At 42.8% G+C, this 16,075-nt stretch overlaps 1 protein-coding gene across 2 annotated transcripts; it reads left to right on the forward strand.

Moving 5' to 3' along the window:
* The first annotated feature begins 2,429 nt into the window (after nucleotides 1–2,429).
* Nucleotides 2,430–15,776, forward strand: LOC124863247 (zinc finger protein 281-like). 2 transcript variants are annotated; one of them, XM_047357550.1, is made up of 7 exons: nucleotides 2,430–2,571; nucleotides 4,670–5,098; nucleotides 8,082–8,183; nucleotides 8,512–8,635; nucleotides 9,666–9,749; nucleotides 9,846–9,964; nucleotides 10,064–15,776. In XM_047357550.1, the coding sequence occupies exons 2-7, from the start codon at nucleotides 4,694–4,696 to the stop codon at nucleotides 11,621–11,623; spliced, it is 2,394 nt and encodes a 797-aa protein (XP_047213506.1). In that variant the 5' UTR covers nucleotides 2,430–2,571; nucleotides 4,670–4,693; the 3' UTR covers nucleotides 11,624–15,776. The 2 variants fall into 2 exon arrangements, with proteins under 2 accessions (XP_047213506.1, XP_047213507.1); XM_047357551.1 differs by having other exon boundaries at nucleotides 2,439–2,571; nucleotides 4,651–5,098.
* The last annotated feature ends 299 nt before the right edge of the window (nucleotides 15,777–16,075 follow it).

The following is a 16,075-nucleotide window of genomic DNA, read 5'->3' on the forward strand; positions in this document are numbered from 1 at the left end:
TCCCAGAACCCGGTGGTGGACACCGGCAGTAAGGGATGCTGTTAAGCTGAAGAAGGAGTCCTATCGGCTGTGGTTGGCTTGTGGGACTCCTGAGGCGGCTGACGGGTACCGTGAGGCCAAGCGTGCTGCGGCCCGGGCTGTGGCAGAGGCAAAAACTCGGGCCTGGGAAGAGTTCGGTGAGGCCATGGAGAAGGACTACCGGTTGGCCTCGAAGCGATTCTGGCAAACCGTCCGACGCCTCAGGAGGGGGAAGCAGTGCTCTGCCAACACTGTTTATAGTGGGGGCGGGAGACTGCTGACCTCGACTGAGGACATTATCGGGCGGTGGAAGGAGTACTTCGAGGATCTCCTCAATCCTGCCATCACGCATTCCGTGGTGGAAACAGAGGCTGGGGACTCGGGGTTGGACTCTTTCATCACCCAGGCTGAAGTCACCGAGGTGGTTAAAAAGCTCCGCGGTGGCAAGGCTTCGGGGGTGGATGAGATCCGCCCTGAGTACCTCAAGTCTCTGGATGTTGTAGGGCTGTCATGGTTGACACGCCTCTTCAACATTGCGTGGCGGTCGGGGACAGTGCCTCTGGACTGGCAGACTGGGGTGGTGGTCCCCCTTTATAAGAAGGGGGACCGGAGGGTGTGTTCCAACTACAGGGGGATCACACTCCTCAGCCTCCCTGGTAAGGCCTACGCCAGGGTATTGGAGAGGAGAGTCCGACCGATAGTCGAACCTCGGCTTCAGGAGGAACAGTGTGGTTTTCGTCCCAGCCGTGGAACACTGGACCAGCTCTATACCCTCTACAGGGTGCTCGAGGGTTCATGGGAGTTTGCCCAACCGGTTCACATGTGTTTTGTGGACCTGGAGAAGGCATTCGACTGTGTCCCTCGTGATGCCCTGTGGGGGGTGCTCCAGGAGTATGGAATCGGGGGCCCTTTATTAAGGGCCATCCGGTCCCTGTACGAGCGGAGCAGGAGTTTGGTCCGCATTGCCGGCACTAAGTCGGACCTGTTCCCAGTGCATGTTGGACTCCGGCAGGGCTGCCCTTTGTCGCCGGTCCTGTTCATAACTTTTATGGACAGGATTTCTAGACGCAGCCAAGGGCCGGAGGGGGTCTGGTTTGGGGACCAGTGGATTTCGTCTCTTCTTTTTGCGGATGACGTGGTCCTGCTGGCCCCCTCTAGCCAAGACCTACAGCATGCGCTGTGGCGGTTCGCAGCCGAGTGTGAAGCGGCTGGGATGAGGATCAGCTCCTCCAAGTCCGAGGCCATGGTACTCGACCGGAAAAGGGTGGCTTGTCCTCTTCAGGTTGGAGGGGAGTTCCTGCCTCAAGTGGAGGAGTTTAAGTATCTCGGGGTCTTGTTCACGAGTGAGGGAAGAATGGAGCGGGAGATCGACAGACGGATCGGTGCAGCCACCACAGTAATGGGGGCGCAGTGCCGGTCCATTGTGGTGAAGAGAGAGCTGAGCCGAAAAGCAAAGCTCTCAATTTACTGGTCGGTCTACGTTCCTACCCTCACCTATGGCCATGAACTTTGAGTCATGACCGAAAGAACGAGATCACGGATACAAGCGGCTGAAATGAGCTTCCTCCGTAGGGTGGCCGGGCACTCCCTTAGAGATAGGGTGAGGAGCTCGGCCATCCGGGAGGGGCTTGGAGTAGAGCCGCTGCTCCTCCACATCGAGAGGAGCCAGTTGAGGTGGCTCGGGCATCTATACCGGATGCCTCCTGGACGCCTTCCTCGGGAGGTGTTCCAGGCACGTCCCACCGGGAGGAGGCCCAGGGGACGGCCCAGGACACGCTGGAGGGACTATGTCTCTCGGCTGGCCTGGGAACGCCTTGGGCTCCCCCTGGAGGAACTGGAGGAGGTGTCTGGAGAGAGGGACGTCTGGGCGTCTCTGCTGAGTCTGCTGCCCCCGCGACCCGGTCCTGGATAAGCGGAAGACGACGAACGAACGAACCTGTTTGTCAGTTAAGTCAAAAGCTGAAAATTCCAAACAAAACTGAAAAGTTTTGAGGAAGCGAGAAGAAATGCAGATCACTTCATAAGAAAGTTTAGCTCTTTTGAAGAGAAATGGCTCGTAAGTACTGATGATTCAAGACTTTTACACAACTGTGTAACTTAGTTTTTTAGTCATGCAGTCTGAAACCTTCCCCTCCACTGTCTTTACTAAGAGGCCATGCTTAAGGGATTATCCATTGGCTGTTTCCTGCGATTTGTGTCCGCACGTTTTTGTGTCTTTGCGACATTCTTTTCTGATGTTTTTAAAGCATACCTACAGTAACGTAAATAAAATCATATCACCCATGTTTGCTGTTAAAGTAGCAAAGAGAAAGGTAAAATCTTGACTGCGTTGATGATAAAGAACACAGCAGAACTGTATGCTAATAAGAAACAAAGAGGGATTTTCGGTTTTGCTCAGGACGCTCCTGCCTACTGGACCCAGAATGCTTTGCGCGGGCCAAGATGGAAGAAGCCAGCTGCAGAAGGAGAACAATGTTTGGGCTGTTGATATAAAAACGGATCGGCTGAGGGTGAACTAAGCGGGCCTCAGCAGCGGGTCATGGTCCTGCACCGGTAAGATAAATGTATCCAAGCTAATATTTTGGGTTGCGGTGGTTTATAACGCCATTATTAACAGGATAAGGCAGAGTGCAGCGCTGAGGGGTTAGCTGCTGCTAAGTTAGCCGCTCTGTCTGTCGGGACGAGCATCATTGTTCGCAGAGTTTAGTTGGGCCGTTTTGTTTTCGCTCAGTCCTGCATGTGTCGCTCTTATACAGTCCAGGAAACCGAACTGTGTTCACGAAGAGAATAAATACATCCACAGTGCTGTAGGTTTTAAACACAAACCGTCATTTCGTCCTTCATCATTCTCCAGCTTTCATAGCGTGCTTCAATTAAACATGTTTAAATAAACGCGAAAGTGGTAAAATTAACCACTTTAGCGCGAATAAACGTTGTAATTGGACAAGGCTGCTCGTGGTTCTAGTTTTATGCGTGTTTGTGCGTCTTTCAAGGCATATGAGCTGCTTTTATTGCCTGGCCATATTAATTATTGGCATCACAAAGAAGAAGGGCCCCGCAGAACTGCTGAGCCGAAACGGTTAGCAGGGGAGCTAAGTGACATCCAACAAGCCTGTTGGTTTATTTTATGCTGATACCAGCCCTCAGCTCACCTACTGAAATACACCAAAGAAAATAGAATTATCAGGAAATACAATATTGTTTGTTTTTCGCTTCTTATAAACTTGTTTTGGAGCAGCATGAGTTGCTGCTAATGCAGCACAAGAAATTAAGGGAATGTGGAGCAGTCTTAGTGAATTGTTTTAAACATTTTATTTTCATTTCAAACCGTTTTCAATTCAAACTTAGCAAATCTGTTAAATTCAGATTTGTACCCCTCTTAGATGCCATATTACATTTAACCCATTATGCATACTGAAACTCATTTAAAATGGTGTCTGTGTGATTTCATGCTTAATTTAGAGTAGTGTGCATTATAAACCCTGCTTTTCAAAACCTGATCATTTATAGCCATATTTGTTAGTTAATTTGCATAAGTGTTACTGAAAAAATAAAACGGGGTTAATGATGAAGAATGCTGCAGTATTGTAGGATAATCTGGTGATATAATCAGGGCAGCCAGTAGCTGATATTCAGCTTCAATTGTTTTTATTTTATTTGTATTTACTTTTACCTAGAAGCTGTGATTGTTTATTTTCACCCAAATTTGGGATTTTGTCAATTTTTTTGGACATAAGACATCGTTATACTAAAAGGAACCTTGGATAACGTCACAGAACTCAGTCCTTATTAACTGCAGTTTATCGAAGGCTCGGTATTAGGTCAGCATCACACTGAGTTCGGTCCAGCTCTGCGGACCATTGTTTGGGGTCGGACCGTGCTGCTGTTGTTGATGGGGGGGGGGGGGGGGGGGGGGGGGGCTTGCCGTATTACATAGTTCACATTTTTACTATCTGTGCAGCAAACGCAACACTGTAAAACCTATTGTTTTTACACACAACTTTAGGTTTGATTCTTAGTTGCTGATGTTATCTTTACACTTTAAAAAAGCAAAAGTCACAGATTTCAGTTAAAATGTCTGTCAGTGGCATATGTGTCCAAAAACATCTACAGATGTTTGTTACAGTTCTTATTCAGCTCTATTATAAGACAAACAAATAGTTTATTCTGTCGCTGCATAAGCTCCTAAACAGCCGTTCTAATGCAGTCTGTGTGCACTCTCATTGACAGATAAGCTGGTACAAATAGGATGACTGGGTCACACAGTTCTATCATAAAGATTAACACACAGCTTCAATCCTGTGGTTTCCTCGTCTCTCGTTGTGTGTAACTGTGTTGCGCTGTCTTTCATAAGGCCGGACATGGACACTTTACTCAACCCGACCGCATTCAGTCCCTCTGCTTCTTCACCTTGTTTTCCCGTGTTCCAGACGGCAGCTCTTTGTTGACCCACAAACCGTTTGTTTAATCCGACGAAGCACATAGTTATTAGATCAGAGGCCGTGGCTTTTATTCCTGAAGACAAAGCTTAACTGGCTCCTAAACTGTTGTTTACTGACAGATTGATTTTACAAAGTCTCCCAGAAATGTTATTGTTTTTACCAACATTAGCTGCTGTTATTTATCTCACAGGATGATTTTTGTCCCATAGTCTTCCTGCCCACCCACCTTCAGCATGAACATCATTCAAGATAAACTAGGGAATGAATTCCTGCGCTCCAACGGGAGCATGGACTCCAATTTTGGAGCAGGCATGATAATGTTCAGCCATCTCCCTCCAGTGACCAGCTTCACCCGGCTGTCGGCCCACTCCGTCATGCAGGAACTTCCACCACAAGATCTGATCCTGAAGGAGGAGCGGGTCTCTCCTGACTGCAGCATGGGTACCCAGGGAGGCCACTTAGGAGGTGCTGTGGTAGGAGACTATGTTCACACCATGGGCATCAAGCAGGAGAAGCAGTCGGAGCACGATTATCGCCTGCCGCTCTACCCTGGAGGTCTGGGGAAAAGCGGGGAGATGATGGAGGTGACTGTTGGTAACAACCAGAAGCTGCTGGTCTGTGACCTCGACGTTGGCAATGTAGGTACCGCTGACAGACCACTAGAATGATGCTTTACTCTCAAAATTAAATCTTCACTGTTAATTAAGGGAGGAGAAGTAACAAACATTTGACATTTTACTATTTACTTTGATAGTTTAAGTGTTTTAGTCAGACAATGCATTACTCTATTTTCATATTAATTTTCTGTAACTCATAATCCCCTGATCAACCCTGCATCTGGCAATTGATTTATAATCGCCTGAATTTTAATTGAATCAAATCATGACATTCCTAAAGATTCCCACCCCTACTAACCGTTTTTCTGTGTCGTTTTTTCAGTGTATACTTCCCATGTGTCCCTCTTAGCTTCCTTCCTACCTTTCTCCCTTATGTCTCGTCTTTTCTTCCTTGAGTTTTTCTGAGCTCCTTCTATCCCTCTTGTCTTCCTTCCTGCCTTCCAGGTGTTCTGCCTCCGTTACCTTATTGTCTTCCTTTTTTCCTATGACCTCCATGCTTCTTTTTTTGTCCTTATTTCCTTTTGTCTTCTCGTCCTTCTACGCTTCTTTATTTGGGTCTTTCCTTTCCTGTCTCCAGCTCTTCATTGTGACCTTTCTTCCTTCACTCTGTTTCCTTCAATCTTTTGTTGTAGTTTTCAGTTTTTTGCTGGTAGTATATTCAAACCCTCCTTGCTGTACACCTATCCGCCATAAATTAAAAGAATGGATGTTTAAATTTTATTTTAATCGTAGAATTACTTTAAAGGATGGAAAAGTATGTAGGAACCCTGAATTCAGCACAAGAATTTTGTGAAGTGAAATTTTTGGGTATCCTCCCAAGTGAGGGGAGATCTGGTCTGTACCCTGTGTTTGATCCCTGGTTCTCAATCAATAATCTGCTCAACTCTGGTTGTTTGTAAGGTCTGCGTGACATTAAATGTATTTTTTTTTTTTTATATTCTGTCTAGGACTGTGTGACTGAACTTCCTTTCAAAATGCACCATGTAAACCAGGGAATGTGAGGCAAACTGAAAGCAGAAAACAGAGTGAAGGTGTTTTTCTTTTGATAATCTTACCCAGGGATCATAAGGACAAAGGGATTCCATTAAATTGCTGATAGTGAGATAAATAGTATAAACTGTCTCCATGCAGCTCAGTCCTCCATAAAAGCTGAGAATAAAACGGAGTGAATCAAACTGGCTAAAAGTTTTCCACTGATGCTGGTGTGGCTCTGAGCTAGCTCCTAGGTTGTGGAAAGCTAAACCGATTCTTTTATAGAACCATTTAAGAACCAGAACGTCATTGGTGGAAAAGCTCCAGTTGAGGTCTTTACTCGGATTGGGGGAACTAACAAGGTGCGATCTTTCAGTCTGGATGAACTGATGCTGCAGCAGTTACGAGTTTTTGTTCCTCAAAGCCGAAGCAGTAATGAAAGCACATCAATATATTCTCATCTGGTCCAAAGCAAAATTTATTCTGTTTGCACCTGCTTTTATAAAAACTGATCCAAAAGCATTTATTGAAATATCTTCAGACCAACATTGACTGAAGCACTGCCTCCTTGCACTGTGGTTTTCTACAGAAATGTTTAAACAAAATCTAGAAATCTAAGAAGTTTAAAACAAGTTGAAATCTGAAATGGCTTCATCACCAACACCTGGTTGAAGATGTTTAGAAAAAATTAACTGAGGCATCTTTTATTCAGAATGTTCTTATAAAACTTCAGACCTACTTTATATCATTAAAGTCATGTTTCTCACATAGAAATAACATGAAGCCACATTTAACTAGCTTCCCACAGTTTTTACCTTTTTCCTGTTATACGTCTGAAATCAGAACCAAAAAAAGTATTTTTTTTTTTCACTCTTCCATATCCATTAAAAACAAAGTCAATTTTAGAGTCATCTTTGTCTCATGATGTCATTTATTATCCCAGAGCCACGCAGAAGAATGTGTGAAACTAGCTTGTGGAGACATTAATCTCCTGCCGGCCTCAGATGCAAAGCAGCTTCTCTCTCCGAGCGGAGGGTGATGTCATCGGGCCGCAGCGTGAATGAGAACGTCTTTATGCGGACGCAGCTGTCTTGCTTGAGTTTGCACTTCATTTCAGACGTCTTTTGTGTCCATTCAGACAGAAATATACACATCCACACTCTAACAATAGTCAGACCTTCAGAGGTCAGGAGGCCTGAATATTCAACAGATTTGGTTATTGTCTTTATTTAGGCAGGTTTTTATTTTTTAAAGAAGAATTATGTTGATGTGTTTAAACACAATAGAATTTGTTTTTCAGACTTATGTTCTTCAACATTGCTGCAACCAAATATTCAGACGTTCTAACATTAAAGTGTTTGAAAGAAATGTCTTGTCAGTTAATAAGACAGAATATATTTTTTTTTTTTAGCATTTGTCCTAAAGCTCCATCTCGTTTTCTCTTATTTCTCACAGCTTGTATGCACTAAGTTTCTAGTTTAATAAGAGTGAAAAGTTGCTTGTAATTATTAAAGCAGAAGCATAAATTTGACTAAAAACCAAAGAAATTGTTGATTTCTCCATCAATTCTAAATTCCTACGTTGGAAGTAGATTTTTGTTTAATCTGGTCAAATAAAAGTCGTGACTTGTCCCTGTTTTTACTCTAAACATTTGGCTGATTTTAGGATGAGCAGGTGCACCAACACTTGTGCTGTCAGTCTCCTTATGGTGACCAGGAGCAGTGTGCAAACCGAGTGACGTCTGGAAGAAAGAGATAATTACCAACCCATGCTCCTTCTCTCTGGATTAAAGTCCTTGTCAGAAAATATATTGACTTATCATTTTAAAAGCCTAAATCAGTTTGAGATGGTCACACTGCCCACTCTGTTCACATTTTCCACAATGGGTCTCAATTATCATCTGTTTGTTTGCATGAGCTACAAATATAGACTTGTTTCTTTAATAGTTTCAGACCTTAACCTTCTTTCAAGTGATTTCCTTGTCGTGGCTTGCTCTCACGGCCCTCTCCCTCTTCCTTTGTCATCCTCATAGCTGTCAAATCATTTGGAAAAAGAGGCCACTGGGAGGAAAGGTCGGAGGTCAAACAGTGATGGACATGAGGGTAAACCTAGAAAGAAGAGAAGTGAGGCAAAGGTTTGTTTTCTATTTATCTGTGTTGTCCTGTTCAGTCCACTGTTTTTCATTGCTTGTGTTTCTTGAAAACTTTCCTTTGTGAATTGCAAAATGTGCAGAAATATTAGATGCAACCTTATTTTGAGGATTTGAACATATTTTATGTGAATACTCACCTATTTAATGTTTTGCATTGTAGCTTACAGTCAGCTTAATCCTTGGTAATTCCCCTAAACAAATAAAAACAGATTATTTTCTGAATAGTACAAATCTTATCTGTAAGAATGACAAATTCCCCTGGGATTTTACCATCCATCGGACTAAACCTGTTCTCTGTATTGTTCTGCAGCATTCAGTGATGGATGCAGACGGAGGCGGTCTGTCTCCAGGAACAAAGCCTCACATCTGTGAACACTGCAGTGCGTCCTTCAGAAGCTCCTATCACCTGCGCAGACATGTCCTCATTCATACAGGTTAGAACTTTCAATTTTCTTCATATTTTAGCCAAGATTTGCCTTTTTTATCAAATTATTTACAGAATAATTTGAATTATTTCCCACTGAGATGCTCAAATGATTCCATGCTTCTGCTTATTGGCAAACCCTTTTATTTGTTTGTTGTTAACCATCAACAAATTCAAGATGCTCATATTTGAAATGAGATATTTATTTTTTTTAAATGTGGAAATGTTGTCAAAATCCTAAATATATACTAAATATTTTTTTGGGAATGTTTCAGGCTGAAGTCATTTTTTAGACGCTTATATATCCATCCATATTTTTTTTTCAGCGGTTTCTGGGGAGCAGACATTTTTTTTCTGTCATGGTTTAGAAACCATTACTTTTCAAAAATTCCTAGGTTGTACAAGTGGTTATTGAAATATGTCAGACTGTAAACGTCATACAGTGAAATTTGGAGATTCCAGACCACCGTACCGGCTGTAGTGTTCGAGATGGGCACCATAGTGTCCTGTATGAAGAGAAAAATTAAACTCACCGGGATTTAGGATGGTGAAAAATACCCATTTATAATTTATACTTGGTGGTGACCAAAGAGTCAAAAATATCTTAAAAGGGTGTGGCTGCTTTACCAGTAAGAGGATTGTTTAGTTTTGTGATTAGTTAGTTACCGAAGTTAAAGGATTTCTAAGATATGGGTATAGATAATTTATCTTTATTTAGGTCTAACTTTTTTTTATTTTTTATTCTCATTTTAACTTCACAAATAGCAAAATCATAAATCATTTTTAGGCACTTTGGTTTGGCCAATTTCAGTTGTAGTTAAAGTTCCTTCATAAATGATGAACAGCGAGGAAAACGCTGGTATTACACTATTAAACAAACAAGGGTCCAGTGTGTTGCAAGCGTCATGCAGAAAGCTTACGGAGAACGTAGTATTATGTGACTGATACTAACATATGATACACAATATTTAAGGAGTATCTGGTGGAAACATTGGTATAACCTTATAGTTCTCCTGTGATTTTTTTTTATTTTATACAAGGTGAAAGACCCTTCAGATGCATTCAGTGCAACATGAGTTTCATTCAGAAGTATCTTCTCCAGCGGCACGAGAAAATCCACAGTGGTGAGTAATTAGCAGAGATTATTATATAACCTGAGGCGCTGATGTTGCCTGTGAGTCTTTGATCAACCTTCCCTCCTGCTTTTACGCCTGTTTCAGGAGAGAAGCCATTCAGCTGTGACCAGTGCAACATGCGATTCATTCAGAAATACCACATGGAGAGACACAAGAGAACGCACAGCGGAGAAAAGCCATACAGATGTGAGACCTGCCAGCAGGTTTGTGACCCCGATAAAGCGTCATCTTTGCTAGGTATTAAACATGAACTGCATTCCAGAAATGACAACGGGTACACTGTACATGTTTGTCCTCTTCAGTATTTTTCTAGGACAGATCGACTTCTTAAGCACAAGAGAACCTGTGGAGAAGCCATTAAAAAAGGACTGAATCCTGGGATGATGGATTTTGGTTTTGTAGACATGGGACAGGGCAGCTATGGATTTATTCAGGGAAATGTTGGGAGCACCGGCAGGAAGAAGGGAAAGTCGAAAGGTTCTGCAGTGGGAGGGGAGCGCAAGAAGAAGAAGGGAGATGGAGCAGGTGTGAGGGAGTTGCACATGCACAGAGCTGTATCTGGAGGATACAGCATCTACGAATACTCTGTGGAGAGTCCCACTGTGTCTTCCTCTACTGAGCCAGGACCCAGCATGCAGCAGGGACACCAGGGTCAAGGTCCCAAGATGGCCTTCAAGAAAGCCAATCGGAAGAGTCTGAATAAAGCCGGTCCGGGCCATGTTAAAGTTGGATTTTTGGAGCAAGAAGGCCTCGGCCTGATGCAGAGCAACGAGGCTAAAGTAGAATCCACCAGCAGTAACTATGATGACGCCATGCAGTTCGTGAAGAAGCGGCGCTACCTTCAAGCAGCGAACAATGCAACGTCCTCCGGGGCCGCACTGCCAGGAGGAGCCTGTAGTGAGTATGATGTCAGTGTCCATTTGTCCGCGCAGCCGTCTTCTCTTCAGGGTGGGATTTCAGGTGTAATGGACAATGACATTCCTCTGAACCTGGAAAAGTCAGGGATCACCGATGAGGTGCTGCAGAGCCTCCTTGACCACTACACCCAGAAACCCGACATTCACTTCGACATCAGTGACCAAGATGTGGAGCTGAGCCCTCCCTCAGCGGATGGTTCTGACGCCAACGACCCCAGCCCTTCTGGAGACAAGCCTTCAGTAATGCAGGAATACTCCCGCTTCCTGCTGCAGGCTTTGGAGCGTACCAGCTTCAGTGCCAGTTTCCCCCTGGGCCCTGGACTTCCTCATTCCTCCGGACCCTTCACCAGTTCCCACACAGGAAATCCCCTGTATGCTGACAAGAACATCTACAGCGCATCTCATCTGGAGTGTGGCTTCGGCCAGCCTGTAGCTTCCCCTTCGTTGCCCTCATCCGTGCCAAAGTCTCACTTTGCAATGCTGAACTGCTCGTCCCCGCAGCACAGCTTCAACCTGAGTGCCCTGGAGGCCTCCTCACACCAGCAGCTCACCCCTTCTCAGGAGCTCACCGAGCAGATGGAGAAGCAGCACTCCTCCACCCCTCGCTCATCCTACCAGATCAGCCCATCCGACCTGAGCGACCAGAAGGACCGGTCGACGGTCAAGAACGACTCTGCTACGGCCTACCCTCTGGTACCTTCGCAGGATCTGGCCTCTTTGGACCCCTCTAAGCCTTCCTACCAGATAGAAAACTTTGCCCAGGCCTTTGGCTCCCAATTTAAACCTGATGTACATGGTTTGTCTTACAACACTGACTCCAGTGGGGAGGTGGATCACAGGATAAGGACGCCTGTGTCGGATTTCTCAGGGTATAGTTTGTTATCTGATGTCAGTGAGCCAGTAAGTACAGGTTCCAAAACACCAACAAGCCAAAGCTACAGATGAAACCTGGGACAACGTTGTTTAATGGTTGTTCTTGTTTTAACTATCCTGCTCTGCTCCAATTTTATTAATCTTATTTTTTGTGACATCTATTTTATTTACACTGATGCTCTGTCTTTATGCCTATTCCTCTCCATGCAATAAGCCTGCAAGGCATCCTTCAAATGCAACTTGTTTGAAAGCATCTGATCTGCTGAGTATATGATTTACCGTTAACTGGTGTCATAGCAGTGCCAGTAGGTCTGCTCTTTATTTATAAATTCAATGAACTTTTCAAGCAACATTTAGCAAAAAGCGGTAAATTTCACATCCGATGAGCTCATTCAACTCATTCATGTGTTTTTAAAATAAGAAATGATGGCAGGGAAACGCCCAGAACTGAAGTGGCAAAAAGGAAAAAAAATGAATTAAGTTGTCAAAGGTATTACTCAGGAAAATGCGGGAAACGAGCAGCTCTCGGAGGACGGGGAGCTCACCTTTTCAGAAGTGTTTGCGATTTAAAAAAAAATTATTATTTTTTTTTTTTCTTACACGTTGAATGAGTGTGACATAAAACGTCTGCTGCCACCTCACTTGAACACTGAAAACACTTTTTACTTGGCTGTATAGAGATTATGGTACTTTATGTCAATGTGAAACTCCTGTTTTCTTCAACAAGGGCCATACACATGGATATCTATATATATTTATAAGAATATATATATATAATATGTAAAATAAGTGTTGGGTTCTGGCATTTGAAGTAGAAGGAAGAATAAGAGCTGGTTATTGAGCTAAATAGTCCTTGTTATATTTTTGGGCACGTCTTCTTCAGCCAATAGATGTCGCTGTTGGACAGCAGTAGGATGGCCTTTTTTCCCCCCTGTTTTACTGTTCTCGTCTTTTTCCTCTTATTTATCTAAATGTGTGTGTGATTAGCACTTTGAGCTGCTTTCTCACATTGTTTAAAGTACCCGACCAGATCTAGCTCCAACATGAGGAGTTACTCGAGGCTTTGGAAGTTGCTGTTGGGGCGTACGTATGCAGAGGGAGCAGATAGCGTTGAGCTGATTGTGGGGTGGGAAGGCTTTGTTTCGGATGAAGGATGTGGGGAGTTGATGGGTTGAAACATTTTTTTCTTATCTGGGAGGATTTAGCTTAGGCTTTTGGGTGGGCTTATTAAAGTAATGTAATATTTAATTGGGATAATGTAAACGTAACTACAACCCCTAGTTTTAGTTGCCTTGATACAAACCCTAGTGACTTTCACAGAGTTTATTAACTATGAGGATAAAATATGTTTATGACCCAATGTTTCTGCAGCCATGTACTGAATTTTTTTATTTTAGATACTTACAAGCATTATTATTCCTTTAGTAACTGGGTGCATATTCCCTTAAAGAGCAGGTGCAAGAAATATGTCGAGAAATATATGTAGTTTCTTGCTGACATTTTGAAATGCCCACTTTTTTGTATGGAAAACAACAATTGTGGAGACTTTCATAAGAAAAGCTGGCCTTGAGTGTTGGAAATGATATCTCTCTGCTGCTCTGAATGATTCTTTGATCCCATTTGTGCCCCAATAATACAGTTCTGGTCAGTTTACATACACACATTTTTGGCAGGATTTTCCTATTAATTTTTGGCTTTCAGTGATTTGTTTAGTCATTCCTTTTTCCGAGTCTGACCGATATCTCTGCTTAGAACCTCATATTCCTTAGCAAGACGCAGAGAAACCCTGTGGTTTTTGCAGTCATCAGTAAGCTTCAGGGATTATTCTGACTGGATACTTGACCACTCTTCTTATCAGTAATGTTTGAGGTTAGTTAAATTTGTCCCCTTTTTCATTGGCTCTACTTTAGCCGGCTCCATTCCACTCACCCTGTTTTGCGACTGTTTTCATTACTGGCTTTTCTGACCCGCTGCTGACTTCTTTTGGTCTTTGTTTATCAGCAGGTCCCATTGGGGCTGAGCAGGGCTGAAATGTGATGTGAACAGACTGCTGTTCACTGATAGGCCATGGGTTTGCTCAGCTGAGGTAGGAGAGACAGACAAGCCACGGGGTTTACATCACATTGCCTGGAACAAAAGCTCTGGCGATGGTTTGAAATCACTGTTAAGAGGACAAGGTGTATGACAGTGTTTATTTAAATTTGGATGTTTGTATTTGAAACTGATCACCTGTTCGGTAGGCTCACACCGAACCATAAGACAGCCAGGCTCAATAGAGGCACAACTCTTAACATCAGATAGTCAATGGAAACACTACAGCTGTGAAGTAGAGTGAAACCGAGGGCCGTGTGGCACCAGAACCCTTGGTGTCCTAGTACAGACCCGGTTTTAAGCATAGTCCATGCGTTTTCTGCAGGGTTAAGGTGGGGGAATTTCCAGAAGCTTCATTTTAGTTTTCTTTTATCCATTTCCAAATCAGCTTTTATCTGTCTTTAAGATCCTTGTCTTTTTAGGACGGATGTGTCCAAAGCGTACCTAAACCTTCGCCCTTTATATGAAAGGATATTGGTAAGGATGTTCAGGAACAACCCAGTAACCACAAAAGCTTAAGCTAGTAATAAACTGAAAACTGCTTGAACACCAGTGTCGCTGTCCATAGTTACCATGAACTGACCAAGAAGTAGCACCTGGTTTAAAATAAACGGCTCCAAGCTCAAAACAAATGTACAGCTGGTTTAACAAGGTTATTGTTAAACCAGAGCAAGAGTGAGCTGCCTGACCACAGAGACAGGAAGTATGTTTGTAGGGGTCAAGCTGAGGCTTTTAAGAACATTGTACCAGCTGATAACGTGGTGGTAGCAGCTGCATTTCAAATCATCTGTTAGCTGGGTATATCTTGGACACAGTTCTGTGCTCCAACAAAGATGATGATCCCAGACATGCATAAAAACTGCTTTTACAATGAATAAAACAGGCAAACTTTAAACCTTAAGAAAAGGGCCTGACCTAAACCTGGATGAAAATTTAGGAACTGTTTAAACGCTGAGTTTGTGCCAGGAAAATAATACAAAAGGAGAGGTAAAAAATTCAGCCAAGATTAGGTCAGAATCTTTTTGGTGGTTAAAGAAAACCCAGTTTTTTCACTGAGACCTAATAAGACTCCTCTTCAAATACCAGTGAGGGTGTATGTCTATGATTGAGCTTTAATAGTTTGTTTAAATTTTGCTAAATTAAAAGTGTCTTCTCGGGGCATTCCACAGAACGGTCCAAGTCAAATTCGGCAATGTAGAATCTAATTCCAAATTTGAGATAGATGGATTCCAAAATGGTCAAATCACAGTCCAATACAGATCTAATTACATACAGCCCAATTCACTCGTAACAAAATCAGTTGATCATATAATGGCAGTTGGTTAAAAGTTGTCATATTGCATTAAATCTTTGACGTTGCAGCCTTCCGTCTTCCTGATCAAACAAGTGGTGACAATAGTTAGGGTACAACTCTCTTCAAAAACGAAGAAAACTACAGTACAGCTTGGCTCATTTAGGTATGTTTGACTTTTTGTATAATTTTTGACCCAGTCGGGCTTGACGAAAACCTATAACAAATGTGAAATTGTTTTTCCTATTCTTGTTTTTAAAAATTGCATCATTTCACCTGAGAAAAAGAACTGCTCAAATAAATTTTGAGCCCAAAATTAGTGTGGTTAGACTTGAACAGAACTGTTCCTTTAAGCAATCATCAAACATGGCAGTGTAAAATGCAAAGATGTTGCATCAATAATGTCATGTTGAGGTGAACAATAATTAGCCTCACTTATACCTCATTTCACTGCAAACCAGGGACAAAGATGTGGAGATTTGTACGTAGCAGAAATGCTGTTTAAAATGTCATGTTTTTGTACGATTTATATTTAAACAGTCGTTTTGGGGGGAATCTTTTGTACGTGACACTTGCGTGGACCGTCATGGACGTGTAGCTGATACCAGCCAGTGTTCAATCCTTTAACCATTTCTCAGCTCTGATCAGTGTATCGTTTCTTATTGTTTACAAAAGTTGTACAAAACACTACACCCAACTTAATTATGTCAGTTTTGTTTTACAGTGTTTCATCCCTACAGAGCCAAATGTTACAGCTGACATCTTTTTATATTTTGTGGTCTGTTTATTGAATTAAAATGTGACTGAATGGGGACAAAACAATAAAAACTGCTGTTACCATGAGATTGTTTGTCAGTTATCTGAAGTGCTTATGGTGATTATTTCTATTGCTTTGCTGAACAAGTGTGGACTTTAGGAGGATTTGTCATCCTCATTTCCATCTGCCACTAGATGGCGATAATTCTCCTCTGGGCAAATGAATTTATTGCCTCTTACCCCCAAAGTTAGACATTAGCCATTTTAACAAGAACCTGTTTGTTCGAAAATTTACCGTGACCTAAAGTTTATTTTTTAGTTCTGGGTAACTTCGTTTACTACATCTTTCCCAAAAATCGTAAAAGTTTTACTGTAGTTGTCACTGC

Source organism: Girardinichthys multiradiatus, chromosome X (assembly GCF_021462225.1).
Source record: "Girardinichthys multiradiatus isolate DD_20200921_A chromosome X, DD_fGirMul_XY1, whole genome shotgun sequence".
NCBI classification, from domain to species: Eukaryota; Metazoa; Chordata; class Actinopteri; order Cyprinodontiformes; family Goodeidae; genus Girardinichthys; species Girardinichthys multiradiatus.

Bases quoted from the DNA above. Each gene is read 5' to 3' on its own strand.
- LOC124863247 (XM_047357550.1), top strand. From the start codon at position 4,694: ATGAACATCATTCAAGATAAACTAGGGAATGAATTCCTGCGCTCCAAC. The intron at 8,636-9,665 runs GTTAGAACTTTC...ATTTTATACAAG, and splicing joins ACATGTCCTCATTCATACAG to GTGAAAGACCCTTCAGATGC. The intron at 9,750-9,845 runs GTGAGTAATTAG...CGCCTGTTTCAG, and splicing joins GCACGAGAAAATCCACAGTG to GAGAGAAGCCATTCAGCTGT.